The sequence below is a fragment of the Excalfactoria chinensis genome, chromosome 5 (genome assembly GCF_039878825.1).
Source record: "Excalfactoria chinensis isolate bCotChi1 chromosome 5, bCotChi1.hap2, whole genome shotgun sequence".
Lineage (NCBI taxonomy): Eukaryota > Metazoa > Chordata > Aves > Galliformes > Phasianidae > Excalfactoria > Excalfactoria chinensis.
Window position 1 is genome coordinate 32133479 of NC_092829.1, and position 16418 is coordinate 32149896.

The 16418-nt window shown below is 37.2% G+C and overlaps 1 protein-coding gene across 1 annotated transcript in view; it reads left to right on the forward strand.

Annotated features, from left to right (window-relative positions):
- Positions 1 to 16418, forward strand: part of UBR1 (ubiquitin protein ligase E3 component n-recognin 1) — a 51442-nt gene that overhangs the window by 1985 nt on the left and 33039 nt on the right. The window contains exons 2-12 of the mRNA XM_072339408.1: positions 7397 to 7653; positions 8226 to 8304; positions 9016 to 9126; positions 11150 to 11280; positions 11777 to 11918; positions 13109 to 13171; positions 13489 to 13612; positions 14087 to 14194; positions 14607 to 14695; positions 15425 to 15523; positions 16128 to 16285. Of these exons, the coding sequence (XP_072195509.1) occupies positions 7397 to 7653; positions 8226 to 8304; positions 9016 to 9126; positions 11150 to 11280; positions 11777 to 11918; positions 13109 to 13171; positions 13489 to 13612; positions 14087 to 14194; positions 14607 to 14695; positions 15425 to 15523; positions 16128 to 16285 (1361 nt within the window). The remainder of the gene's footprint in view (positions 1 to 7396; positions 7654 to 8225; positions 8305 to 9015; positions 9127 to 11149; positions 11281 to 11776; positions 11919 to 13108; positions 13172 to 13488; positions 13613 to 14086; positions 14195 to 14606; positions 14696 to 15424; positions 15524 to 16127; positions 16286 to 16418) is intronic.

A 16418-nucleotide genomic window follows, 5' to 3' on the forward strand; every position in this document is an offset into this window, starting at 1 on the left:
ACCATGATTTCAAGTTCCTAGAGAGTTTTGTTGTGCCCGGTGGCCATCTAGATTGCATTGTCTGGCATGTGTGTAAGCAAACTGCAGGAGTTTTTAGAGTTGAGTGTGGGGCTGAAAGCATTATCCTTAAGGGAGACGGAAAGAGATGGGCGTGAACTTAGACCGAGCCTGATGGAGTTCATAGAATCACAGAATGGCCGAGTTGGAAGGGACCTCAAGGATCATGAATCTCCAGCCCCCCTGCCACAGGGCCAAGTTCATTATGTTAGATTGCAAGTGGTATCAGAAACAGCTGCAATCTGAAAGCAGTACATCCAGTATGTGGTTATATTAAAGATGATACTAGTTAGTTGGAATTAACTTATCCTCTTTGATTTGTGTCTTTGTAGTGACAGACTGGTCTGAGTGTTCTTTTGCTGTGGTGGTTTGTGGAGTGTGGAACAGACAAGCAGCTGAATGGAATGGATTTAAGTCAGGCTAAACTTGTTAAGTTTGTGTCAGGGTCAGCCTAGTCAGACTCAATACTGCTCTTGTTTTTCATCTCTGGCTTCGAGGGGTGTGTTGCTTGCAGTGCTTGGTCGTGTTTGGCTGCGTGACACTTGGGCTAGTAAACCTTTTCAGAGTGCTTGGTACTGAATTAGCGAATGACTGCAGGAGTCAGGCTCATTCCAGCTTGGATGGGGATGACTCAGGTAACCAGCACTTCTGCACCCAGCCCAGCTCTGCAATTTTGTCTCCTCTTAACTCCAACTCTTCAGGTTGGACGGCTGTAGTTGGGAATACCTGTGCTTCCTTTTCACTGCAGTAGTTACAGCCTTAAAGGTCCCATCTGCACTTTTTCATTCTTCTCTGTAGTGTCTGTATTGCTTCCTGTCCTTGAGAAAGGTACAGTTGCCCTTGTCGACTTAACACTGACCTAGTAATAAACCAGGTCATCCAGACTTGTGTTTCCTCTGTTTTCTTTCCCTAGCAGCACCTCCAGTTTCCTTGGCTGACTGCTGGGCTGGACTTGGCTCATCAAGTAGTTGGCTAGCAAGCACTGCCAGTGGTCAAATAAAAGCCTGCTTAGCAGGCTGGGTCCAGTCCATTGGTTGTTTGTCCATCTGTATTCCTAATAAGTTCCAGTTTGAATCCTACTTGCTTTGGTAGCTGCTATCTGGAATATACCAGCAGGGTTTAGATATTAAAATAATTTAGAGTTCTTTAATTCATGCTAAATCTTTGATTCTTGATGCAAGTGTACCTTCTCAACAGTACCTGTGAAGAGATTATTTTTCACAATTCAGGCCTTTTGTCACCTGTCAATACCTATGTGTATAAGTATAGTTTTGAATGGAAGATAAAAGCTTTAATGATAGGATCTGTTTATGTAAGCTGAATTAGTTTAAAATGTCAATGTTATATAAAGTGTCTTATCCCTATATTGTGTATAGTCCAAGCTGGATGCAGTATATTAGCGTGTCCATGGAATATGAAGTTGCAACTAGTAACTGGTGTGTTGCCAAAGTCTTGCTTATGTCCTTGAATATTTAGCATTCTGTTGAGGTGCTTTTGTTTTGCTGTGGCATTGAGCAGTGCTGTACTTTTTCCTTCCGTGTCTTCTTTCATGTTTACTGATGTTTCGTGGTCATTTTTGTGGCTTTTGTTAGTGCAGGAGTAAACTATGATTATGAAGGTATGTCAGCTTCACTGAAGTTGCAGTTGCTGTAATACTATTACAGTGTTGCAAGAAGTGTGTGACTGGGGGAGGATGTAGCTGCGAGTGGAGGATAGCTGCTTAAGTGGCTTCTGGATCCCAAAGCTCTGGAGAAGCTAGGGTTAAACAGGTTGGTTTTGGAAAGTGCTGAGTTACTAGTACTGAACACTGATGGATTAGTCTGATTTCTGTGGCACGTTAATTCTCTGCAGAATTATGTATACAATATGGTGGATCTTAAAATTCACAATATTGTGTGAGTGCACAGGTCAGAGTATGTGTGAATGAACAGGAGAACTTAGTATGAACAAATGTCATTTCCCTCCCGGCATTACCAAATTCATTGTTTATAAGCATCCACTGTGGCTGCATTTTTTGATGAAAAGTCTGGTGCTAAGAAATGAATTAGATGTCTTGTTCCCTGGAGTGCAGGAGACCATGCATGGATGTTAGGAGAGGAACGGAGAGGAAACAAAGACTTTTCTTTGTTTCACTAGAAACAAAGGGATCTTCAATCTGTCAAATGAATATTCAGAACTTAAAAGATTCTATTTTCAAGACTCTTATGGAATGCAACAAATAAGTAGCAAATATTATTTTGCTATTTTTTCCTGGGGGAATTCTTTTGAAATGTTTATTTTGCATGTTGGTTTAACACCTGATTTTTATTCCTGTTTCTCATAATGTAGCCATGCCAATTACGCATCACTCTCTGCCCGACTCTGATTTGACCCAAAAATTTGAGATGTGAAAGATGTTTAGATTGTGTCTCCTTGGGCAGCTATCTGCATCTAAGCAATTATCTCTGCACACTGAACTTGCACTTGTGATTTTGGCAGTGAGTGTGATTGAAAACTGACAGCTGAGTGTCCACCAGGTCGAGCAACCTACAGCCAGGCCTTGCTTGCCCTACAGGTAGCACTGGCTTTATCTGTCCAGCATTTGAAACAGTAACCCATTGTCCTGGTAACTGCTGGCGTTTCTCTGGTGGCACTTGTTGGCTGTGGTTCACAGAACTGGTGGCTATTGGAGACCACTGGGTTTGCAGTAGGTTCTGCTGTAGACCATTCTTTAGTAGTTGGCACTGATATTATGATATTAAGAGCCTTGTTCCCAGTGGGCAAACACCTGCATTACAGCATCTTTTAACGTGGATTGACACACTGCTTTGGCTTAGGGGTCAAAGTTTAAATGCATGTAAACATCATACAGTTGTTTTGTGTCTTCAGGTCAGAGCTGATCTGTTAGGATAATATTGAATGTTATCCATGTTGTGCCAGAAGAAAATAACTTCAGAAGCCAAATTTGCTACTTTCAGTGTAATTATTGATATCCAAGGCAGACCAAAGTTTGGTATGTGACTGGTTCCCAGCCGTATCATATAAAGGAGTCATGCTATTGACAGGCCACAAAGCAGATGTTTTGTAACTGAATTGTAAGCTATATGTTTAATATAGCTTTATTAGTATATTTTTATATATTTAAGCTTAGATTCCCTAATAATCTTTTGGCTGTACTTTGTCAGAGAACATGAAATGTGAGCATGATGTAGTTGTGACGAAGCTTGTCCTCTTCCAGTTTCAGTCCCTGGCCAGCATTGTTCCCCCATCCCCCAATGTTTTCAGGAAATTCTTGTCATTTGAACAGCATGCTGTACTGAATAAAATGTATATGTACGACATACTTAAGGAACAGGGTATTCATTCGTTTCCAGCAATTAAATATAAAGATTAAATGCAAATTATTGAAAGTTGGCATGTATATAATCAGCTGAACAGTTGTGCATTAGACAAATGGCATGGTAATGTAAGGTGATTTGGACGAGTTTGCTCAGAGTTGCTTCTTGGAATTGTGTTGTTTATTATACTCTTTTTACTGACCTACAAAAAATGAAGCCAGGAATAAATCTTTTGTATGTTTATTGTATTCTGAGTTAATAGAACTGCTCCTAATGACTTTTAATTTGATTTAGGGTAGGGTAGAACAAATGTGATCATGAATTTCTGATTTTTATTTGAAGCCTCTTTTTTGGAGAAAAGATGTCTTTGAATCTCTTTGTTGTTTTATGTCCCATACTGCAGTTGGCTACTTTCAGTGTGTTGGGAAACTGACCATTTTAAACTTAAAATAAATAATAATAATAATAAGAAGAAGAAAGAATAAAGGAATGTTGAGCTACAAGTGTAGATCAGAACCTTACATGAAAATGTTATTTGAAGAACCTATTAGCTTTCTTTCAAAGGTAATTGGGAGTGGTCTTTGTGCTTGTGAAAGAGCTTCTCTATGCTTATCCTTACTTTAAAATGCCTTTCATGGTTGCTTAATTGGAGAGACTTTACCAGAATCTCCCAGTTTTCTGGGATCTGTTGTTTTGCTAATCTCTGTTTGGTACCAACTGTTCTATGTGTTGAAGAAGAGCAGCCTTTTGCATTTATTAGTATCACTTTTGAATGTCACTGGCTCAAAATCAGTGTGTTTACAACATTTTATACATTTATTCCTAGGATTTTGCTTATCCTTCCTGCCTTGACAGGCAGCTGATATTGCTATTTCATGCTTGGCAGATTTATGCCGTGCACAAACTAAGCTTTTTTTTTTTGTCTACTTCTTTAAACTGGAATATTGGGCTAGACGTGGCTTTTAGTTCATGCTGTTTGCGTTGTCTGCTCTCTCCTAATTTGCTTTTCAGTATTTATGAGTATCAGTATTCCTTCTTTTCACTGATTACATTAATGTATATTTCTTAAAATAGTCTTGAAATCTATGCAGTCAGTTAAGCACCGAAGAACCAATGTGTCAATCAATGCAGTTTAAGGAGAGCTGCTTTTTTATAGTGTTGCCAAGTGCAAATGATTTGTCTGAAAAGACTTGAGAATTCAAAGATTGCTTAGAATTCAAATGTGCTTAGAATGGAAACCAGTGTGGAGGCGACGGCTACTGATAGTAGGTAATAAACCTGTTGCAGTGATGAAGTTCTGTCATACTAGTGAGAAATCTCATTTGACACTCTGTAGGTGAAAAAGTTTAAAAGTTTATATATGTATATGGAGAGAGAGATGTGGCCAAAATGATGGATATTCTCTTTTCATAGGAGTATTTGTAAGGAAATGTTATTCTTCTTCTTGTGACCTTTTCTAATGTCACCCTTCTTTTTGGAAAAAGCTGACGTGCTCCCTTTTTAGATGTAGGACAAAACCAGATGTTTGGCTGGAATTAATTTTAGAAAGTTCCCTGTATGTTTATGCATGTGGAAGAAGTATTAGTAGTTTGTTCTCATGGGAGAGGACGTGTTTTAACACAAGATAAGGGATGATCTGGTAAATCCTTTATATAGTCTTGTGAGGTGCTGCTTCTGCAGTGATACTCACATGGAAGGTCACATATGGCTGTAGGTTGCTGCTTGTGTTGCACAGAGCACGTGCATTACTTGAGCAAAATGGATGTGAGCTCTGCTCTTTTGACAAAACTGCTCTGCCTTGAGAAACAGCTTTTCATCTCCTGCTGCCCAGCATCTCCCTTGTTTCTGCAGTTTGCCATCCTGAAAAAGAATGCAGCAGGAGCAATTGGTGAAAGGAGGGAAAGAGATCGGGCTGCAGAAGGTTAGGGCTGCAAAGGAGAAGGAAAGGGAGGAGATGATGTATGTCCAATGTGCTCTTTGCTGCTGTTAGGTTCCCAATGTCACATTTGCCTGCAGTTATCAGTGTCTGGGGGAGCCCACCACTGTGGTGCGCACTTTGCTAACCCCACTATGGATAACAGGCGTGTGGTATTGCTGCTGGTTCTGCCTTGGCTCATTCTGGTGATTGTGATGGTGGTTTATTTGTGGCTCACTTGAGTGTCCCTGGTTCTGCATGATGACTTGTCTGTTTCATCAGGCAGCGTTTTCTAGAAATGAGAAGATGTGACTCCACAGCCTCTCAGGACAACCTGAGCCAGTGCTGGGCAAAGAGCTGCCTGATTTCTGTTTGCAGCTGGCTTGTACCTTCTTTGGACTTAAATGGCACCCTGCTAATTCAGTGCATATCATGAGTAGAACTTAATTGAAGCTAATGCAATATTTTATTTCCTCTTTACTGGCCAATATGTGGTCAGTAAGGAAATAGTAGTTTACTTCTGGGAGATAGAAAAGAAATGGGTAGGTCTGAAGTGAGGGTGCAACTTCTGAAAATGAGAGTAAGAAAATTCTTATTTCCCTTTGTGAATATATTGATTATTTCCTGGGCATGAGTTGAAGATAAATTGAATGCTTACCAGCAGGCAGCTGGCCTGCTTGGGAGAGTTCTGTCTTCCCTTCTTTCCTCTCTTCCAGTACTTCCTGCCCTCCATTCTCTGAATAACATTTAAGTGGAATTAAAAGCTTTCGGTAGGAATACTTGAAGTGTTTCTGAGTTAGACTGTGAGAACCCACTCTGTTTCTGGCAGCTTTTCAGGAAAGCTCAGCCCTGTGTTTCTTGGAGCTATTCTGTGTTCTGTTCCAACAATACAGAAGCTAAACTTACAGCATCTCTTGGGAATGTCACTAACAGAGAGAAGAGCTACAGGCTGGGATTCTCTTTTGCTCTGGAAAAAGAGCATGTCAAGGGTCCCCATCCTTACCTCCAGCTTTGGTGAGATACAGTAACTGAGCAATACCATCATCAGTGCCTTTTCTCTTCCATCAGTGTCTGCTCTGCATTCTCTTCCCTAACTTTGCAGTTCAAGCATCGCCATGGTAAATCAAATAAGGATAATGCTAAGGTAGATGCACGGCCAAAATGTCAGTAGAAGCCTCAGGCTAACTGTAAACATATTGGAAGTACAGTGTTTGTTATTCAAGACATTCGGCAAGTGTTTTATGTGACTAGAGCACAGAACAAATATCTTATGGCAGGTTAGCTTTGGGTACTGGATATTATTGTAAATCTGGGCAGTCTTAACCTGATGCACAATGGGGAAAAATAGAAGTTATTTCTAAATAATGTGAGTAATATGAAAGAATATTCAGACTTGGAGGACAAACAGAATATATGAAGAGAACAACTCGGAGAATGAGAGAAGTCAAAAGTGAAATTAGGGTCTTATATTAAGAAAATTAGGAAACAGGCCAAAACGGTCACATTTCTTATAGAAACATAAGATTGTTTTTTGGTCCGGTTTCCCAAGGGCATTATATTTATATATGTAATATTTATTTAGCAGTTGATGTTTTCTTTCTCAGTATTTATTGAATACGTATGAACAGTTTGAAGGAAATTCTACTGAAAGGCTGTGATTTCAAAGACAGTTGAGTTGCTGCATGTTTTGTGACTATCAGCACGCTAAGGAATGAATCCCAAATCTACCTTCCAGCGAAGGCAGGGAGACCTTTGCTGCGGCTCCTGCCATTGGCAGCTGGACAGGCGTCGGGATTTGTGTATTGCCTGGCCTGTTGGCATGCATGTAGTTGAAAATTAGTACATGGGTAGCTCCACAGTAGCGTAGCGCTTGCCAACTCTGCCTCGTAGTGTTGTAATAGAAGACATTAAGGGAAAAGAGGTTGCTGTGGTGGGTACTGAAATACAATCAGCAGGGAAACTTTAGGGAAATGATGCTTTCTGGGGATTTATTGTGTACAGAACTGACTTTTGATGTAAAAAAGAATTCTGGATTTGCAGTGAAAGTGCTTAATCATACTTACTATAAGTTCATTAATGCTTATCCGTGGGTTTACTTCTCTTGCAGTGGTGTGATGAAAGATTCGACTTCCAAGCTACGTTTTTACAGTGCTTGGCAAAACATGTGCCAAATATTTACTCAGCTGAGATGGACCCCTTGCTGGAGAAACAAGAAGAAATGGTCCAGGCAGCAATATTTTACCCCCTGGAATGTTATTTATTTGGGGAAGACCCAGATACATTTCTAGAGAAACTACAGCAGAGCGGAATCTCCCAGCTCTGTGGGAAGGTGTTCAAAGGAGGGGAGACAACATACTCTTGCAGGTAAGGATAAAGGTATGTTACTATGTTTCCTTGCATGGTAGTGCATCAAAGTGGATTTTGTAAAAGTAGTTACTCTTCTGACTATTCATACCTTGTGTCGTGGTACATCTTTCCTTAATGTAGAGTAACATTTACTTCAGATTCCAAACCACCTTAAAATGGACAAAATAACAATAAAATAAAGTTCTGCTGAGATTTTTGACTTGAAACCACTGAAAAAGTTTTAAAGGTAACTTGACAGTAGTGTGGTTCAGCAGAGTGGCTACATTTGTTGCTGGAAACCATAATGAAGTGAACTCCTCAGTCAGTCTCATTTCTTTTTAGTTCTTGGCAAAAATAAAAATGTTAATAGTGGATATCAAGGATGTTTCTAGTGAATTTGAAATGTCAGGTTCAAGTATTCGATTCAAGCCTAAAAAATCTCTTTCTTCCTTCTGTGATGCGGAATTGTCAGTGTTTTTATAAACTGAATCTGTTGTTAACTCTGGGTTTTCAGAAGACTATTTTCATCTGTGTGTGAAAATTCCTTTTGTTTGTTTTGGAAAATTCTCCAGTTACCATTTTTCTTGCAGAGACTGTGCAGTTGATCCAACTTGTGTACTCTGTATGGACTGCTTCCAGAATAGCATTCATAGGAATCACCGGTACAAGGTAGAGACATCTTCTGTTAATAAATGGTTTAGAGAATTTTTGCTTGAAGATTCAGGAATCTTTTAAATCTGCAATTTCCTAATTAGTAAAATCTCTCACGTTTTTAGCTACACAGAGCCTTTGATTAGATAAGTTTCTAAGATAAGAACCAAAGAGTACAGTTGTTTGACTGCGTATGTTATTCTCTCTGACAGTTTCACCTAAGTATCCACCATAGCAAAATGCTGTGATTGGAAAGTGGCAGTTGTATCCTCGGTCACGTGCAGTACTTTATATGAGAGTACATTCTGTTTAGAAGTACAAGAAGGGATGTTTATAAACAGAGACCCGTTGTTTCATCACTGCTGACATTGATGCAGTCTCCACATTTACACTGTCTTTCCATTTTGATTTCCATAAACTACTTTGGACTATAAAAGTTAAAATAAATGTTAAGCAACATTTTTTTTTTTTTTTTTTTTTTCAACAACAGAAATAGAGCTGTATTTTTCATTTACTTGCTGCTCAATTTGCTGCCCAGGAATTTTTTTGCATTCCTCTGAGAACTTTCCTCTTATCTTAAAGAAGTTTTGTGATAGGCCTGGATTACACCAGAACCCTTGTATTTTGTAAATATTCATTAAATAGGTGTTTTACTTAAATAAAGCATGTTTCTGTTTTCTTTTGCTGTTTGTGTGCATACCTTGTGCCTGAACTACTTGCCCTTTACAGATGCATAGCTCCACTGGAGGTGGATTTTGTGACTGTGGGGATACAGAGGCATGGAAGGCTGGACCAGTGTGTACTAAACATGAGCCTGGAGCATCGGGTTCTCCAAAAGAAGTAAGAATGTTGCTTAAAGAATAAATATTGATCTTAAAAAAATGCTGATTCCCTTGTATGAAAGTAAATATTTTGTTTAATCCATGTGGAATGTCCAGGTAAGTCAAATCAGGGTTTCCTTGGTGAAGATCTTGATTGGGGCAAAATGTATTGATTGGACATTGGTTGTCTCCAAGCAGAAAGCAAAAACTAAAGTGTAGCTCTGTCTGCCTTTCTTGTCTTTTTTTGTCTTTGGTTCTGAACCTAAATGGCAGTGTCTCACTCCTCTTTGCTGCTTGTATTATTCAGTTCCTATTTACAAATAGTTTTACAAATAGTGTATAGTATGTTTCTTAGATGCAGTATGTATTATGGGTTTCATCTGTGTTTCACAATAACTTCCTCACTGACCTAGTTATACATTGGTGAAAGAGATTTAGAGAGTTCTTTGAATTGCTGCTCTCTTTTTCAGTATAGAAATGGGCTGCTAATAATTTTTATTAGTATTTAGAGAAAATTTTAAAATATTTCTTATTTATATTACAGTTGTACAAAACTGGTTGTATTTTTTTGCAATAGCCATTTAGCCATCTAGATCAACATATGGGGTGTTAAATATGCTATTTTTGGACACAAATTAATTCAGTGTCGAGCCTCTAAACAAAGGTTGCCGATTGTTAAAACTTTGGTTGTACGTAATTTTTATTAGCTGTATGCACTTAAGAATTGCAGGACAAGAGGGGAAAAATGGAAGTTATTTGTTCTATTAGTTCTACTTCTAGCCTATACATTCTGTGGGTGTGAGACTTAAAGGTTGGTGGTAGCATCATTTACTCATTTTTAAGCTATTTTCTTAAAGGATCTGTAAGAAAACAGTGTAATACTAATGTATCACACTCTAGTGCTATGTGCTTTACGTTGTTAAGTCATAGCCTGTCAGATTCATATCATTCTGCATTCACATTTTAAATTGAAAATATTCAAGTCCTATTGATTTTGATAATCTCACCCCAAATGAGCTCAACTTCATAAAAACTGATTTTTGTGTGGAAAGAAAGAAACTATCTAGAGCTGCTTTCATTTCTGTTTTTCTGCTTATATTAACATCTAGACTCTTGTAATATCCAAGGTTTTGGGAACATTATCATTACCAAATGTTACAGAAACAACAGAATAAACTTTTAAATCTAATTAAACTCTGTTTCCACTAGCATTCCAAACTCAGTGTGGTGTTTCTGTGTTCTTAGACCAATAATAATAATAAAATTCTGATTCCTTAATTCCAAAATACGAAATAAAATGAATAGGAGCTAATCAGGACCTGTATTAGTGCTTATCTACAACCAGAGCAGCTTCAAGCTCTTGCTGTTCTTACCAGTCTATCTTTGTGGTGGACATTGCGGTATGTGAGAATTTGTCTCAAGCTAAGAGCCCTCATGTCTGTCTGCTTCCAGCTGACAGGATTGTTGGTATCTTTACACTAGCTGAACAAACATTAGTTGGTTATGAAGGCTGCTATAAGTTGCATCACTACTAGAATGGAAGAAAAGCCTGGTAAGAAAATTACAGAAGTGGGAAAATGGAAATCTGTTGTCAGATATTGGTGGTTGGTTTGATAAGTGCTAACATAACAGTATTCCTCATAAACACAAAGCTGTAGTTATTCTTGTTTTATCTGTATTTTATGCTCTATAACTCAGCCTTTGTAGGTTAAGTTCCTACTTGGGTGTGACGACCATATGGTGTTTCCTGCCATATGTTGGAAACCATCCTGTCCACCTTTGAGGACTAGGTCTTAGTGTGTAGTAAGTTAGAAGCAGTAGTGTTGTGAGATGCAAACTCCAGTAAGGGACTGATGCAACTCTGTCCAGTGTTATCTTCTCACCTTGTTATTCTGAATCTATTCATGTTGACTTCAGATCCCAAGGGAGCTTATTGGATTTTAAAGTGAAAGAGCGAGGAAGAGGAGCTTCCTTCAATCAGCACAGGATTATGCCAGTAATAAGGCATTCTACCAACTCTTCTTAAAAATTTCTTTTCACAGAATTCTGAATGTCAGTTAAATGAAGAAGTTATGGAGCACTCTAGGAGGGTGTTCCCCTCTGTGATAAAATACATCGTAGATATGCTTATATGGGAAGAAGAGAAGGAACTGCCTCCGGAGCTCACAATTAGGTAGGGAACATTCCTAGCTTTCTCTGTGTGGTGTTAAACTTTTATACTGTTTTACCTGTTGGTATTACTGCAGTCATGATAACTTATTAGTGTCAACATCTCTGTAAGAAACTCTATAGAATCTTTGGCTCACAATTATACTGAGAAAAACTGCTGATAGTTCCTGAAAAAAAAAAATAGCATGCGATGGTACTCTAATCAAATAGAAAAAGACCTTTCTTGGTCAACTTAATAAGTCAAATGAGATCATAAAATGGCAGAGAAGAAATAAAAATGGAATATTCAAGAAACTATACTTTGTACGTGGTTTCTGTGGCTTATTCTGGTAGAGATGGTGTGGTTTTGGATGCTTTTTTGACATGGGAAAAAAAGTTTAATTTTGTCATGTAATTTGTATTTGATATTTGTCTGAAGCTTTCAAGTTAGCTGTTGTTTATATTGAATTATTTACCTTTTTAGTTTTGATTTGTATGTTGAAATGTTGCCTTTTTCCCAGTAGGGAGAAGGTAGACAGCTACTACTGCGTCCTTTTCAATGATGAACATCATTCTTATGATCATGTCATCTATAGCCTGCAAAGGGCACTTGGCTGTGAACTTGGTGAAGCCCAGTTGCATACTACTGCTATAGATAAAGAGGTTAGTGAACTCTGGATGTGGGGAAAAAAGTCATTTTTAATCATTAAGAAGGGCTACTGTCATCTTCTGGTCATAGAATCTTAGTTTATAGAGTGCTGGAGATTGAAGAGTGAGAAAGGCTTATTGTAGAATAATGGTTAATTCGCTTTTAAGAGTGTCATACTTCAAGGAAGTTTTAAAATCGTTGTTTTTTTTCTTTGTGACAGAAATCAGTTTGTTGTGAAGAGTTGATCTGTGTGAAGTTGCTAGTTTCTCAGAATAGATACCTGTTTTTCAGACAAAAAAAATTAATAACAACAGTAATATACTTACTCAGTTGTATTTAATGAGAATTACAGTTTATATTTTGCAAATGTTAGTCTGAGTCAGAGCAAACACTTCTTTTGAGAATCATAAAGCTTCAAATTAAGCAAATAAAATCAGAGACTTCATGAGGGAGCATCAGTGAACTTGACATTTTTACTACCTTTTCTCAAACCACAGTTCCAACCAGCATCTCTAAGCAATGGTTGGAGACCTTAATGTAGTTTTTTTTCTGTTTGGGAGGGGGGTCGTGGGGGTAGAAAAGCTGTGGAGGGAAGAATGTTGAGTGTGTGACTTACCTGAAATGCAACTCACAAAAATATAAAACCTAGCCATTCACACACAAACAGATGAGCTTCCTCCCACTAAATTCTCCTATTGAAATCTTGTTTTAGAAGTCTTATATCCTTTGGGTGAAATTTGAGAACTAAGCTGATGCTATTCTTGGCTTCATTGACAGGTCTATAAATCCGACACTTTTAATACATTCTACTGTTTCACATACAAGAGTAAGAAATAATAGGAATGGTTGCAGTAAGGCAATCCAGGAGGAGTGTGTTTTTGTGCTAGGAAGAAAGTTGTTCTGTTTTCTACTTACAGCATTCTGTGGAAATTGATTTCTTCTGTATTAATCCGTACATGAATTTTCATTATCTACTGACACTGATGTACCAGAACTTTACTTTAAGCTATGCCATTTTAGTTTTAATCAAATACCTTTTTTCTAAAGATAATTAGATTGATTTTGATTTGCTTTTAGGTGTCTAAAAGCACTGTAAGTGATGTTGGTCCCAGTTTATACAAGTAATAAAATAAAGCTGCAGTCAAGCTTCTGTGACACCTGGGTTTTATTTCAGATTGTTCACATTCAGTATGTCTTTCAACAGGGTCGGAGAGCTGTTAAGGCAGGACATTATGTCTCTTGTCAGGAAGCAAAGGAAGAAATCAAGGTGACTTCCTAAAATGTTTTTCTTAAGGAAAAAAACAAAACAAAACAAATCAACCTCATTATTAATACTGAAGATGTGTGTGTTGAACAGTACGTTAGTGCTTATGTTCTTTTATAACCTGTTTGTGAACTTCTTGACATGGAATTTATCCCACCGTCTTTGCTATGAGTAGATATCTTCAGTAAAGAAACATCTTGCAAATTTATGTTTCATGATGTTGTTGATGTGTGCTTGGGAGAGGAAATAGGTGGTGAAGACCAGTATGAAAATTAACGTTATCTTTATTCTATGTCTCCTAATACTCACCTGACTCCTAGAGGCATTCTGAAAATGTTTCACAACGGCCACTTCATGTGGAAGTTCTGCATGCTGACGTCATGGCTCACCAGAAGTTTGCCTTGCGCCTTGGTTCTTGGCTGAACAAACTCATGAGCTATTCAAGTAAGTGTAAATAATTTAGTTACAGTAACGCCTGTCAGTGAGTAATTCTCTCAAGGAAATGACTTCAGCACTACAGCAATACAGCAATACAGTTATGTTCCTCCTAATTAGTAAATAAATCATATATGAATGTGTACTGATATTCACTGATATAATTATGATTAGTGACTTTGGTGAAACACAGGTATGACAACTAAAGCCATTAGCAAATTTGTTCTATGGTGAATTTTAAAATATCCTTCTACTTCAGTGGATTGATTGAATAAGCTGAGTGAAATTAATAGGAGAAAATAAGGATAGATTATGGGAGTCTGTCCACTGGGAAAGATAGTTAAGAACTGACTGATAATGAAATGCCTTCTTGTTTTTTTTCCCTTTTATTTTTTCAGAATTCTGTAATTTTCATCCTGTTGGTTCACAGTGTTTAATTATCAAAGTATTCTTGTACAAATTACTGGTTTTGTATCCCTACAGGTGACTTTCGCAAGATCTTTTGTCAAATATGTCTTAAAGAAGAAGCTGGATCTGAAAAGCCGTGCTTCATAAGCCAGTTGATGCTTTGGGATGCAAAACTTCATAAAGGTTTGTGTTGCCACTTTCTTCTGAACTGGAGAACAAAGTTTTTCTTTATATATGTAACAAATATTTTAAAGTTCTTTTTACACGTTTTCATTGTTTGTATATTACACTTAATTTGATACAATCTTTGTTTTTTAGGGCTGAGATTACTGATATTTGCCTTCTGAATTTTTCCTGCTTTATGTATTTTCAAGAAACTTCTCACAAAATGTAGCTTAAATATGAGTGACTTGATACTTGCTGTTTTAAATACATACCACAAAGTGTCAAAAGTAAAAGAAATGATATGAATAACATTTTCCATACGCTTTATAACAATATCAAGGCTTGTAATTATTGTGAAGTATGTTTTGTTTTTTTTATTTCATAAAAGCTGCATCTTATTAAACTGAAGTGAATTATTTGTTTTTCACAGGAGCAAGGAAGGTTCTTCATGAGCTTATCTTCAGTAGTTTTTTCATGGAAATGGATTACAAAAAACATTTTGCTGTGGAATTTGTAAAGGTAAATATTTAATTCTCATGCTGTTAATGTTTAGTAGGTTTGTAAAATTTCCCCTCAACCTAAAAATGATTTCAATAAAAATATACTTTGCACAAGCAGAGTTTTAACAACTTAACCAGTCTTTGTAGAGTGTATTAATCCCTTTGTCTTTCTTCCTTATGGTCATGTAGGTATACGTGCACATTATGAATATAGTACTGTTAGTATTTTCCATATAATTTGGAACAGCTGTTGACGTGCAGCTGAAACTGGTTGGTCTGCTTTAGAGAAAACACACAATATTTGTCTCTACAACATAAGGCTGTTTTATTGAGAGTTTTAATTTTTGATAAGGATGACTGACACTTCGTGGTTTCACCTGGAAGTAAAGAGAATAAATGAAGGCTCATTTATTGTACGCCTTTCTAAACAGCTATTGAGTAACTGTCAAAGCTTGTTTATTGGAGGAGCAGGAAGACTTGGTTTATAATATTTTACTGACTTATTCTTTTTATGTGCAGAAGTTTGGCTGTAGGAGATAAAAATATGTTGTTGGTGCTTTGAGAGAGTAGTTTGTGTTCAACTTCAGTACTAGGGGCACGTGTTTTAAGCACAGTGGTACACTGAGAACATTGTGACATTTTTGTTTGAGCTATTTCTGTTAGGAATCTGAAATATAGTTCTTGCTAGTAAATGAAACATTTAATTCAAGCTTGTCTTATTTAATTTCCAAATATTCTCTTTTCCCAGTATTACAAGACATTGCAAAAAGAATATATCAGCGATGATCATGACAGAGTTCTTTCTGTGACAGCACTCTCGGTTCAGATATTCACTGTTCCTACTCTGGTATGTACAGCCTGTCTACACTAGGAGTGTAAAACAAACATGAAAATTGCTAGCAGTACTACCTTACTTCTGTACATGGCAGTCTATGCATTGCTGAGTTGAAAATGAATCATGTTGTCTTTTGAAGTCAATATGCAAGTACAGGCATTGAAGATACTTGCAAATTTATGGTAGAAGATAATGGGAGTGTAAGTAAGTGGATGTTTTGGGCAGCATCATTCTTTTCATTAGCCTGTGTTTAATTTACTGTTCATGTTAAAAAATACTGTCAAAAACTGGTTAAAGGCATTTTGTGTGAGTGAAATATAAAGATCTTTGGGGAAACTAGTATACTTTAGATTTTATTTATTTATTTTTACATAAGTACTCCGGTCTTGGATGTAATCCTTCTGGATCCATTGGATGATGTCTGTTACCTTGATGCTCAGAAAAAACAAACAAGCCAAGCTGTTACAGATTGTTTTCATGCATAGTAAATATTATCAGAGGATTAGTGGCTTTTATAAATGCTTAAATAACTTGTAGTTAAGATACATTTGAAGGAAAAAATTTTGACAGTTCTCAAACAGAAATAGGAAAAATAAATAGTTCTAATTTTCTTCAGGCTCGCCATCTTATTGAAGAGCAAAATGTAATCACTACCATTACAGAGACGCTCCTGGAAGTCCTTCCAGAGTATCTAGACAAAAACGACAAGTTCAACTTCCAAGGTTACAGCCAAGATAAACTGAATAGGGTATATGCTGTAATATATGACCTCAGGTAAGAATAAAGTTGACAAGCTTAAGCAATTCATGAAAGTTTGGAAGCAGGATGAGGTCTTGTATTTCTGTAGTGAATTAAGTAAGGCAAAAGCAAAATAACTGAGTATTTTGGAATTCAACATCTGTTAATT